A 12,433-nucleotide genomic window follows, 5' to 3' on the forward strand; every position below is an offset into this window, starting at 1 on the left:
TGTGGCATGCATAAAATAAAACCAGCATGAGAAGTAGAGGAGGAATAAAGGTTAAACCCCAGGATGGTTGAAGCTGCAGAAAACAAGCAAACCAAAATGGATGAAATGTAAACATGGAAAAAGTGGAATACAGTGTGGAATACAGCAGTGGAGACAGCATCAGCATTAAAATATAATGTAGTCCAGCTAACAATAAAAACATGGATTAAAGCACAGCATCAAAAGCACAGACATTTATGTCCAACAGAAACCTGTTGGACATAAATGTCTGTAATAGAAGATATTGATTTTACCATTCAGAGCTTCTCAGGCAGGCCGTTCCACCCCAGGAGCTCCAACAATCAACATTTAAAACCTGAGCTAGAAACAGGTTCCTGCCTTCAGATCCCAGGATGTGTTTACGGACAGGTTCATATGTTTAACAATAGCTGTCTCTAAGCTCATTTTCTCATCATAGGTGCTTTCTCCAGATACTTAAAACATTATTTTTTATCATAGTGAAAGGAGATGACAGCGTAGTGACACAGCTGCCTGTGGGGGAACCCTTACTGGGTTTGAAGAGTTCAGAGGCCATGGAAAAATAAAGGGAAGAAAACATGTCATCTATCTATCTATCTATCTATCTATCTATCTATCTATCTATCTATCTATCTATCTATCTATCTATCTATCTATCTATCTATCTATCTATCTATCTATCTATCTATCTATCTATCTATCTATCTATCTATCTATCTATCTATCTATCTATCTATCTATCTATCTATCCATCCATCCATCCATCCATCCATCCATCCATCCATCCATCCATCCATCCATCCATCCATCCATCCATCCATCCATCCATCCATCCATCCATCCATCCATCCGTTTAGACATAAAAAGCTGAATATTAACGGTGAAGAGATGAACTAAGAGCTCTCCAGCAGGTGGTGTACCTGAGGACCCAGCGCCACCTTGTGGTCCTTACAGGGAAGTACAGCCCATACTGCAGCAGAACGCCACACGGCAGTCTACAAATCACAGCGGGAGACACCGAATAGACACGTGATTTTTCTTTTCAGCTACATCATGAAAATAACAGTAGGACATCATGTTCAGAACAGCAATCCTAATTAAGATCAAAGATCTCAAAATGCATTACTTAGACAGCATCAGAATTTTACTTCATGCCACACATTAATTATAGTGGGTGTATAACTATAATAGTGTTGATTTTTTTAAGGTAATATTCACGATGCTCAGAGTAAATTGTCCTTTATGGATAAAGAGATATGGTCTGTTTGTATTCAAATCTAAATTTTAAGTTTAAAGTTTAATAGAGCCAACAAGACATTGCAGTATTTCAATTAGAAACATTTGTGCATACATGCAGCTAATTTCTGTAGGCAGCTAACTGAATATTGATGTGCAGGTGAATGTAGAGCAGGAGTCTTATGTACTGTATCCATGTCCCTTCTTGTGCACCCTCCAGTTAATCTGTCTCTCTCGTTAATCCCTCCTCAGTTGAACCAAATTATGCATTGACCTTGGGCACAAACCTTCCTCTTATGGCTGTCATACATGATACATGCAGTCACTGATGATAGTGTTGGAAGAGACTTTGGATTCCAATCTTTGTGTTTTAACAGAGTGAATATCCCATCATGTATTGATGTAAAGACAGACTGAGTTCTCACAGTGAGTTATTTCAGGGTAGTGAAAGGCTCAAAGATAGAATAGAAAGCCTTTATTGTCACTATACATAGTACAATAAGATTTTGGATCACTGGAAGAATGAGGAAAGAATGATGTTTGCTACATCAAGCTAAACTTAATGTTGCGAGATTATTTACTACTTAGCAATTTAAATACATTAAATTTGGATCAAAACAAAACAGGTGTGTGACTAAGTGAATAAGATGGCTGACATACATTGGTAAGAAATTATTGGTAAGTAAAGAAAGCTGCTTCGTAATGGTTACATAAAGTCTGGAGATAGGATGCATGGTGATGCTATATCATACAGATATTTTATGAGAGGAATAAGAATGGTTTCAGTCCAGCTGCAGACACTGCAGCATGTTGTTGCCACGTGCTTACAGGTGAGCGTACACCTGGGCATTTCATTTTCATGAGCTCAATAGAGGGAGGGACGCTCCCGTAAGGAAACCTGCAGAGGATTCAGAGTAACAACTGCATACGTCTCATTCAGGAACGCAAACATGGTTCATCTGTATCTAGTAAACTCAGCTTTATACTGTATATAGTTATCCAGTGATCTACAGTATGTATGTCAGATGGATTGGTTCAAGAAGTTCTACTATCCAATCTGTAACAAAGATGTTTGGTTCTTCTGTGTTTTTGACTCATATGGGGTGTTTAAGCTCACAAATGAGATTAATTTCAGAGAAGACAGAGAAGAGTGTCCACATGAGTAAAAGATTCTCACCCGTCTTTCTGCTACATGTCATTTCATGTTTGGTCTCCACTGAACCAACTGCCCCAAAAGACGCCATGTTAAGCACCTGCCTCCTGGCTTGATCTGAGGCTCTGTGGGTAATCTTGTCAACAGATCGGAGATGTGGGGGCTGAGCATAAAGCAGGGCGACTCCTTCCTCTACCTAATGGGATTGGTCGCCACCACTAGATGTGCTACCGTGATTAGCCTGCTTGGGGGCATTCAGAGAATTAGGTCCCAAGCCCGGAGCAATTAGCCCAGCATGCTTAGAGAGAATGACGTGAATGTAGCACTACATCTCAGGACAGAACCCGACATGGTGCCGAGAAGCAAAGCAGTACAAAAGGGAAAATGATTGTTCTTTGATGGACGGATTATTAATAAATGTGCACCTATATATTTTTTATTTTGTATAATAGTCTGAAATTAAGGGGAACACTCTAGTTAGTAAATCTTCAAACACATGCATACATATTAGTGTGTACAGGCCGCTGTAGCACACGTAAACACACACAAGGGGATCTGTAGGCGTGCAGGAGGAGGTAGAGTGGTGGGCAGCTCCTTCATGGTGCGCCCCAAATGGTGGACGGCGCCTTGCTCAAGGGCAGCTCGGCAGTGCTTGGGAGGTGACCTGACACCTCCCACTGTCACCTCACACTCCGGGTGGCTGGGCGGGAGCGGGAATCGAACCGCCGATCTTGGGAACATTGGACGACCCGCTCTACTGCCCACCCCACTGCTTTATGACTCAAAATGTAAAAATTGGAGGGAAATGCTACAGATATATTTTTATAGTTTATTGTGCGTTAAACCTGCTTTAAAAGAATTTGTTTCCACAAATTTGAATTGAAAAAAAAGGAAGAGGGTTGGATTGTTAAAGCTGCCATGACACCTCCTTAAATCTTTTCTCCTGCTTTCTCCATCACTCATGTCACACTTTTCTTTTTCAGAGGTCCCCATCTGTGAGCCCATTAGCTGGGCTGAGCCTCTTTCACCCTGACGTCACTCAACTGCATCTTGGGCTGTCTGTCTGGCCAAAGGACAGATGTAAGTTCTGCTCCTCCAACGAGAAACATAGAGACGGTTTGAACATGAGGAAAGAATATATTCAAAGATTCAAGGGATCTATTAAATATCCATTAAGTACTATAAGTAGACTCAGAAGCAGTCTGAACAAAACATGTTCTTAAGTGGACACACATTTAGTATTTGAATATTTTAACACACATACAAATCATTAATTTATTAGCATTATCAACAATGGCGTATTTAATCTGAATTTTGTGACCTTTGATGAAGTGCGTTTAGGGCGGGAACATAAGGATAATGACTAGAAGGTCCCCTGACCTCCACCCATCAACCACACTGGACCAAACTGCTCAGAGATCACCTGCAGTTTCACAAGAAGACATCCCTGTTTTACAACTTCTCCTCTGAAAACATTCGTAGTTCGGTGACAGCTTAAATCCAGTTCAGATAATGTCATCTGGGGGAAAACATTTGGGTCATATGATGTTTCAGAACCAACTAAATAGCAAAGTGCAGTGACGGTTGCTTTATTTAGAAGGCACCACACCACCTGGGATTTAAACATCTTATCTGTAAGAAGTTTACGAGAGACTAATGCCTCCCGCCTCGTCCATGTGACCGACGCTGAAGTCAAGAGTTGAGGCAGGAAATACAGTGTGGATGCAGAGAGTAGGCACTGTAACTCAAATGGATGGCTTTTTCATCCATAGTCTCAAATCACAACCACAATCATGTGTCAACAGGCTGATGCGATGGCAAGGAAATGCAAAATGCATTATTTTACACAAATAAAGCCATTGTGTTTCCTGTCTGTGTACATAGTCGTCAGCTTCTGAATCAAATGGATTGATCCCACATTTCAAAACTGATGTCAGTGACTTTTATTGGGTAACAGAGGGTGTTTATTTTCCCTTTTTTTTTTTTTTTTTTACATCATTCACTACAGCCATCACTATACTAATTGGATTGGTTGGCCAATCAGGAAGCAGCACCTCCTAAGTCAGGGGTTAAAACAGAGGGAATTAACAGGTGGATTTCATCCTACCAGAGCTGCTGAATTGATTTGATCCTTGAGAGGGTCGCATCTGAACATCTAATCGAAAGAGGCCGACAAAGCCAGAAGGGTTCAAGCACCTCCCTCTCAAGCTCCTTCAGCCAGGAAATCACCTTTCAGCACGATTAGTGTTGCACCCAGTTCTTTGCAGCAACTCACACAGAACCGTCAAAATTTCCATACTTGAGGATCTTGAGTTAGCGGAGGAAGAAATGGGTGCTGGAGCAAGTGCAGAGGACAAAAAGTCTAAGGAGTTGGAAAAACAGCTCCAGGAAGATGCTGATAAGGACTCTAAAACAGTCAAGCTATTACTGCTTGGTAAGTGGACTCCTGAATAGTCTTGTAGCAACTAGCTGCCCCAGACAGCAGGTAATGCTGAGGTCTCAGGCTGCCTTTTTTCAAAAACCTTCTATAGGATTCACTCCGACTCTAAAATGTATGTTAAAATATGTGTGTTTTAACAGAAAATTGGCTCAGCTGGCTGAAAATCTTGAAAATAACTTTATTTATTAATTGAGGGAACATGATAGGTTGTAATACTCGTGCATCTTTGGATATTGGCTCACTTGCAGCACATTCCTCATATTTTGGACTTGAGCCATCTGGGATATGGTAAAGTGCTCTGGTACATCTGCTCACTGCTTCTAAAATTAAATCTATGAAATCATCAGAGGGCTAATAAGGGAAGGAGATGATCTGTTTCATGATAATATCCTACATAAGTTTATTAAAAAAGGCGAAGGGACTGCTTAAGCTTCTGATAAACCGAGAGGGCATTACGGAGTGATGAGAGATAGAAGTGTAGGTTTAGAACTTTATACAGGGTGAGAAGTGAAACAGTGCTTCTACTTAAAATAAAATAAAGAAAAAACAGGTTTGGAAGATAAAGTATTTCAATTATAATTTACTTGATTTCAAACTACAGTAATGCTATATAATAGTAATTCTAAATTTTTTCAATTTAATAATATTGAAATTAATAATTTTGGTAGTATTGTAGGAGAATGACTTTTCAAATCTAAGGAAGGACGTTGGTGCTTAAAATAATCATAGCCCCTGGTCTAATTGAAACTATATGTCAATCCGCTTAGCTAACTGGTTTAGTGCAGATCCACTTGGTGAGGTCTTTGCTTATCCCTCAACTCACACATTAAGTGTCCATGTAGTAACATAGCAGAAACAGTTACATGAAGAAGATCTTTAAAAGATCTTGACATCTACACCAAACCAAAAGGACTAAAATGCTCATCATGACTGATTATGTGTGTAGAGTTCAGCCAAATTGAGAAACATCTAAATAAAAGTCAAGAAAAACAAGAATGATGAATGAATTATAGTAAATATATCATCTTTGCAGAGCATGAAGTTTTGGGGCCAGTGATAAATGTGAAAAATTAAGTGTTTAATGTATAAAATGCTTCTACAACATATTAAACCTGTCAATTTTAGGCCCTGTAACATGAGTTGTGACGTTATTGCTATTCAGATATATAACATCTAACCCCTCCTGCAGAGGAACTGCTTGTCTGCAAATGCAGCATCAGAGATCAGACAGTCAGATATGAATCGGTGCTGATGAAAAGAATGTTATCTTGTTGGCTTCGAGGATGTCACCGAAAGCACTGCAGTCTGTTTGCTGCTGATGTCACCAGTCAGTTGCCTGAGTCCAGATTGGCTTAAAAGTAAAAATCAACATTAGTGAAAACTCCTTGAAATTCTGCACTATATTGAAGTCATGACTGCAAAAACTGCAATCAGGAAGGTATATCACTCTTGAGAAATCCAAATGGATTAATAACTGCTTGACCAGTTTCTGTATTTATGCCTCGATTAAATCTGAGTAATTATCTGTTCATAAAAGGTTAAAATATAAACTGAGGTAGTTCAAAGAATATTTCCTCCACAATTATTTTTAATGAATTAAAAGGTTATCAAATTTCACTTAGCACAGTCACAGACTTTTCCTTGATCTAGGAATATTTGATGGCCCTGCAATACCTAAAGGTGCATTGGCAAGGGCAGGAGGTGAAAGAAGTCACAGGGAGGATAAAGGAACTTCTCATTCACTAATCTCAACGGATGAACTTCAGTGTTGATAATGTCATGCTGTCACCTTTATAATCATATCCCAAATCAGCAAAGCAAACATGTTATGATCCACTACTGACATCTAGCAGGGGAAAACGTACGTCCTCTCCCTGATGCAGATAGAAAGAATTACTTGAAGTTCAAGATCTAAGAGCTAAATTCCATTTGAACAGTGACATTTAAACTGGATGTATGTCTGACACTCATATATCAAGTTTTGTTTCATTCATAAAATGACTCCTCTAATTTCTCTTAGTCTTGTCCTCTTCCCATTGTCTATATTTAGAGCTTGAGTTAGCTTTGCTGTAGCTTGGTGACGTCCGGTGACACTCTGTAGCTCAGTGGTGAGTTTTAAAGCAGGAGGAAAATTAAACTGTGAATATTTACTAATGTAAAACCACATTTTAGAAATTATAATGCAACAAAATATATAAGTTGTATTCTTTGTTTATGTTCTGTTGCAAGAAGTTTATGTGGCTGAATCAGTTTAGCTTCTAATGAGCAACCATGACACCAGAAATAACACCAGAAAACTCCAGACAGCTTTGTCTTGTCTTAGCTCTTATCTGCCCAGCTCTGTGTATCTGTCCAGCAATTTTTCATATTGTTCACTTTTGTCTGTGCTCAAGAAGTAAACAATATCAAAAATATGGGAAGCACTTTAGCTCAAAAGAATAGTTTTTTAGCTTCTGTTTAGTCTGTTCCTTTTTCTGTTTCCGTTTAACTGTTCCTTTCAGGCTATCATATCATTTTAGCACATTCATTGGATGATTCTACTCTGTGGTACGTCAAAGACAAGCACAACCTTCTGACAATCCCTGTTGTTTCCTTTTAGGTGCTGGTGAGTCAGGAAAAAGCACCATCGTAAAACAAATGAAGTAAGTGTCAGAATAAATGATTGTCATATTTTAAGTCACGTACATCAGGTCAGTGGAAAGCCATAACTTTGGAGAAAAGCGTTTGGGTTTGAACAATCATGCATGCAGTCAGCAGGTCAACACTTCCTCATCTCTGTTTCTTTCACTTTCAGTAAAGCCTTTTACAAAAGGTCAACAGGGAAGTCATTGGTTTAAGCTGATTTGTCAGCCCTAGCGTTGAGCAGTCAGCAGTCAGACTGAGCAGAGTCACAAAGACACCACAGGGGGGCGCTATGAGCACGACTGCCACCAGATAACAGATGGTCTCCACAATATCTGAACTTGACCTCAAGCATGCACGGAAATCTATAGACAGCAGCAATTCCTTGCAAGATTTTTACATTTTTATTTAATGTCACTGAAAGTGGACAAGCAAATACATACTGTTCATTCAATCATTCATTCTTACTGAACAATATCTAAATAGGAAAAATGTTCATGTATATTTTTCTAAGCTTTTTCCTGAACTACACCTTTTTTACTTGTGTACAGGATTCTGCATCAAGGTGGTTACACAAAAGAGGAACAAATGGAGTTCCGAGCTATCATCTATGGCAACATCCTGCAGTCTGCTCTGGCTATCATCAGAGGCATGGAAATGCTCTCCATTGATTTTGGCTCACCGTCTGCACAGGTCTCACATGTCACTTAAATATATAAACATCATCTTGAGCTGTTCTTCACTGGCATGAAATCATACTCTAAAAATTGGTAGGCATAGCTAATGGGTGTTTGGTTTATCTGCATGAAACCACAGGAGGATGCACAGAAACTGCAGAACTTGTCAGACTCCATTGAAGAAGGCACGATGCCTAATGAGCTGGCTGATGTCATCAAGAAGCTGTGGAGAGACTCTGGCGTGCAGGCTGGGTTTGAAAGAGCTGCTGAGTACCAACTGAACGACTCTGCTGGCTAGTGAGTCCATGTCCACTACTGGGATTGATGTAGTAGAAGGATAACGTGTAGAAAAATGTATACGTAGTTTCATATCTAAGGTCTGCTAAATGTACTATTTGTTTTGCTACCATCAGCTACCTCAATGAAATGGACAGAATCTGCAAATCAGACTACCTCCCTACTGAACAGGATGTGCTGCGATCTCGAGTCAAAACAACTGGTATCATTGAAGAGCAATTCTCCTGCAAAGAGTTGCACTTCAGGTGCGTTACTGAAGATGTCTGAACAATTGTGTGACAGCTGCCAAAACTACGTCTTACAGCTCAGTGATACCCAGGAGATGTGACTGACTCTTTCGTGACCTTATCTGTGCTGGGCAGGATGTTTGATGTGGGTGGCCAGAGGTCAGAGAGAAAGAAATGGATCCATTGTTTCGAAGGCGTGACCTGCATCATCTTCTGTGGAGCCCTCAGTGCATACGACATGGTGCTGGTAGAGGATGATGAAGTGGTGAGTTGCAATGCTAGACATGAAACAAAGATACAAACTCTGGCCTCAATTAACAAAGTTATTCTCTGACCCTTTCAGAACCGCATGCACGAGTCCCTCCATCTATTCAACAGCATCTGCAACCACAGGTTCTTTGCACTGACTTCCATCGTGCTTTTCCTCAACAAGAAGGATCTATTTGAAGAGAAGATCAAGAAAGTCCATCTGAGTATCTGCTTCCCAGACTATGATGGTGAGGATGACCTTTCTTAACTAGTTCATGACCTGAACCAGCAGCTCTCTGTGCTATGGCAGGAGAAGTGTGAATGTGTGGATGGTATTCCTTTAGATCAGGTGTATCAAACTCATTTCAACCGACGGCCACATCAGCATAATGGCTGTCCTCAAAGGGCCAGATGTAACTAATAAATGTAACTAAATGTAACTCAATGTAATGTAACATAAATGCAAAATAAATATAACTACTCCTTAATGTTAAATAACTCTGAATTCATGGCTTATTCAAGTTACAAACATTGCAGTTGCACAGAAAAAATGTGTTTGTTACTCTGTTATAACAAAAATCCTTTTAATCTCTCAAATTATGAAACCCACATACATTCATCAATCAGGGATCAAACTATTCAAGTGAATAAAGAAAAATAACATAAAACAAGTTAAGACATTAACTTTGTTCAAAAATGTTTTTATCAAAGTTAAAATAGCCTTCATTTCTGCATTGTGGGAAATGTAGTTTTAGGTCAAACCACAGTTTTGACCTACTGTATTTATTTTTAGACACTCTGACCTTTTATGCTCTCGCGGGCCACATAAAATGATGTTGAGGGCCACATTTGGCCCCCGGGCCCTGAGTTTGACCCATGTGCTTTGGATAAGTAAAATTCATTAGAATACACAAAAACCTAAAGAATTGAGATTTAATTGTAAAAACAAAACTGCACCAACAAAATGATAATTTTTAAATCACATGTAATTCTAGACGGTAAGCACCTCAGCATTGTTGCTTACATCATCAATCAACAAATTGACTGACATGGAGAAGGACTGATGTCTGATTGTGTCTTTTCTTCCCTTGTGTTCTTTAAATAGGGCCCAACACGTACGATGATGCCAGCGGTTACATCAAGACACAGTTCTTGGACCTGAACATGAAGAAGGGCGTCAAAGAAATCTACTCCCACTTGACCTGTGCCACAGACACCAAGAACGTCGAGATTGTGTTCAATGCTGTGACAGACATCATCATCAAAGAAAACCTTAAGGATTGCGGTCTTTTCTAAGCAGCTCTGGAATGAAAAGAGGTGGGTGGCGACTTCATCACATCACTCTCAAGGATTGTGTTGATGCAAAGTAATAGGGTCCAAATGATAAGGTGTCCTTCATATCAGGTCATTCTGCTTCACCAAGCAACTCCTGACTGTAACATGAGCTCACACATATTTATAGCAAGCTATAATGCATCCAGAGAGCTCAAGTTTCCACTACGGTAGCTCAGTTTCTCCATTATGTCATTTTACCTCAATAGCAATAATCACCAGTAATGTTTTTATCTGGATCAAGCTCAGATATGTCAAAACACCAAACTGAGTCAACACAGGTTCAGCTACCATTTGATCTTAGTCACAGGTCTGCAGAATACTCTGTGAGGCCTGTACATTTATTCTGGACCACTACATCTGGAATATTACTTGGATCCTCGCGAGACTCTGATGTGTGGTAGATCTTGGATGTCGTTTTGTTATTTCTGTCCAAGCACTGTGGTTGTTGTCCACAATCCAAATCAGAAACTTATTGTAGTTCTTGGTATGGATGATAAATTAGATTGCCATACCTGACCTCCACACAACATTTAATCACAATATGTTCATAACTTTTTGAATATTGCTGCAAACAGACAGTCAAACAAACATCTGTTTGGCAGTTGCGGGTAGTTCTGTAACAAGTTGAACTTTTGTATTGGATTACAGGAAGAACATGAAGCCCCGAAGGAAGGAAAATGCTAGAACACAGCAGCACTAATAAAAATGTTTGAAACAATATTGTGATGTTTGAGGATGTTTCTGTGTCTCTATTTTGCAGAAATTCCTTTCCAACCTTAACCCTTCACTTATTGGCATTAACTGAGAAGTGTACTGACGGAGCTCAGAGGATTGTCTGTTTGTCACGATCTCTTCCTAACCAAATCCTGGTCCTCGGCTGCTCCTTGCACAACACCACCTCCACCTGTACACCTCTGCAACACCGTGCACGTCCTGCTTTGTTCAAGCAACTATCAAGTCATCATGTTGTTTCTACAGATTCTTCAGTTTTTCCCAACTACAGTATTTGTCTAACACCAGAAGCTGTTTGTTTGAAAGTATGAAGTTGACATAGTTGCTTGTTTGACTGTCGTTGCTTCACCCTGACTACTATTGTGAGTTATATTTATTATTAAAACCAAGAGTTCTCAAATAAATGATTAAATCTGGGGGAAATATTAATATTTTGAATAGCAACATTGCAACATTGTTTTGAGTACAGTAGTCTCTGTGGTCTTGATATTTAAACTGTAAAAAAGTTGCTGATCAATATCTCTGATAATACCAGTGCTCACAGTGTTTCCAGATGACAAACCAAATTGTACTTGTAACTAATCATGATAGTGTAAATGTATTCAATTCACTTAACATTTTAACGTGATGAAAAAACTTCAGATGGTCAAACATTGTAGAGGAACTTTGTACATAAGAGTAGATTCTTTGAAATATTTTGAAAGATAAATCTATGAACCTATATATAAGAGAGGGAAACATTAGAGAGATGAAGCTTTGTGGTGAAAAGGGAATGAAAGTCTACTGAGTATGTCCTTTCTTATGAAATGTAGAGGCATGAAATAAAGATGCATTAACTTCACTTGTGCCCCTGTTTCTGACACACCACCAATAGTAATGAAAAATGTATGCAGAATGAGATAAAATGGGCTGTCATCACTGCTTCATGCCGATTGATGGGGACAAAGCTCCTGTAAGATCCCTCATCTGGTCAAACTCGTTCTTAATGGGTTAATAATAGTTTATAGTTGCTCACACAATATAAAGAAGGTACTTAGAGAAAGGCAGTCATTGATGATGAATAACTTCAGAGACCATAAACACATCATACCTTGAACATGAAAGAAAAGTAGTCCTATCTTTGGTGTGTTTTTGGAAATTTCTTTGTATAGCTCTGAGCACAGAAAGGACCGACATGTTCATGTTTGTGAGGTTTGTGTGGTGGACACCATGTCCAACCATCACAAATGTGCTCAAGGCTCCCAGTTTGATCAAAAACCACGTAATTTGTTCTACTTAGACGTAGGCAGTGAAATCAGTCTAATCATAGAATTTTGTCTGAGGCAAAATTATCAACACTAGTTTGTATAATGAATGACTACCAAATGTTTGAAAAGCCTGTTCAAATGCTGACAGTTCCATTTATTAACTTACTTTTTACTTACCACATGTGTCATTTTAGTACTTA

At 39.2% G+C, this 12,433-nt stretch overlaps 1 protein-coding gene across 1 annotated transcript; it reads left to right on the forward strand.

Annotated features, from left to right (window-relative positions):
• The first annotated feature begins 4,532 nt into the window (after window positions 1–4,532).
• Window positions 4,533–12,032, forward strand: gnat2 (guanine nucleotide binding protein (G protein), alpha transducing activity polypeptide 2). The gene is made up of 9 exons (XM_068337160.1): window positions 4,533–4,841; window positions 7,447–7,489; window positions 8,021–8,162; window positions 8,286–8,443; window positions 8,560–8,688; window positions 8,806–8,935; window positions 9,014–9,167; window positions 10,025–10,236; window positions 11,015–12,032. The coding sequence occupies exons 1-8, from the start codon at window positions 4,736–4,738 to the stop codon at window positions 10,213–10,215; spliced, it is 1,053 nt and encodes a 350-aa protein (XP_068193261.1). The 5' UTR covers window positions 4,533–4,735; the 3' UTR covers window positions 10,216–10,236; window positions 11,015–12,032.
• Window positions 12,033–12,433: the final 401 nt, after the last annotated feature.

Source organism: Antennarius striatus, chromosome 2, assembly GCF_040054535.1.
Source record: "Antennarius striatus isolate MH-2024 chromosome 2, ASM4005453v1, whole genome shotgun sequence".
Lineage (NCBI taxonomy): Eukaryota > Metazoa > Chordata > Actinopteri > Lophiiformes > Antennariidae > Antennarius > Antennarius striatus.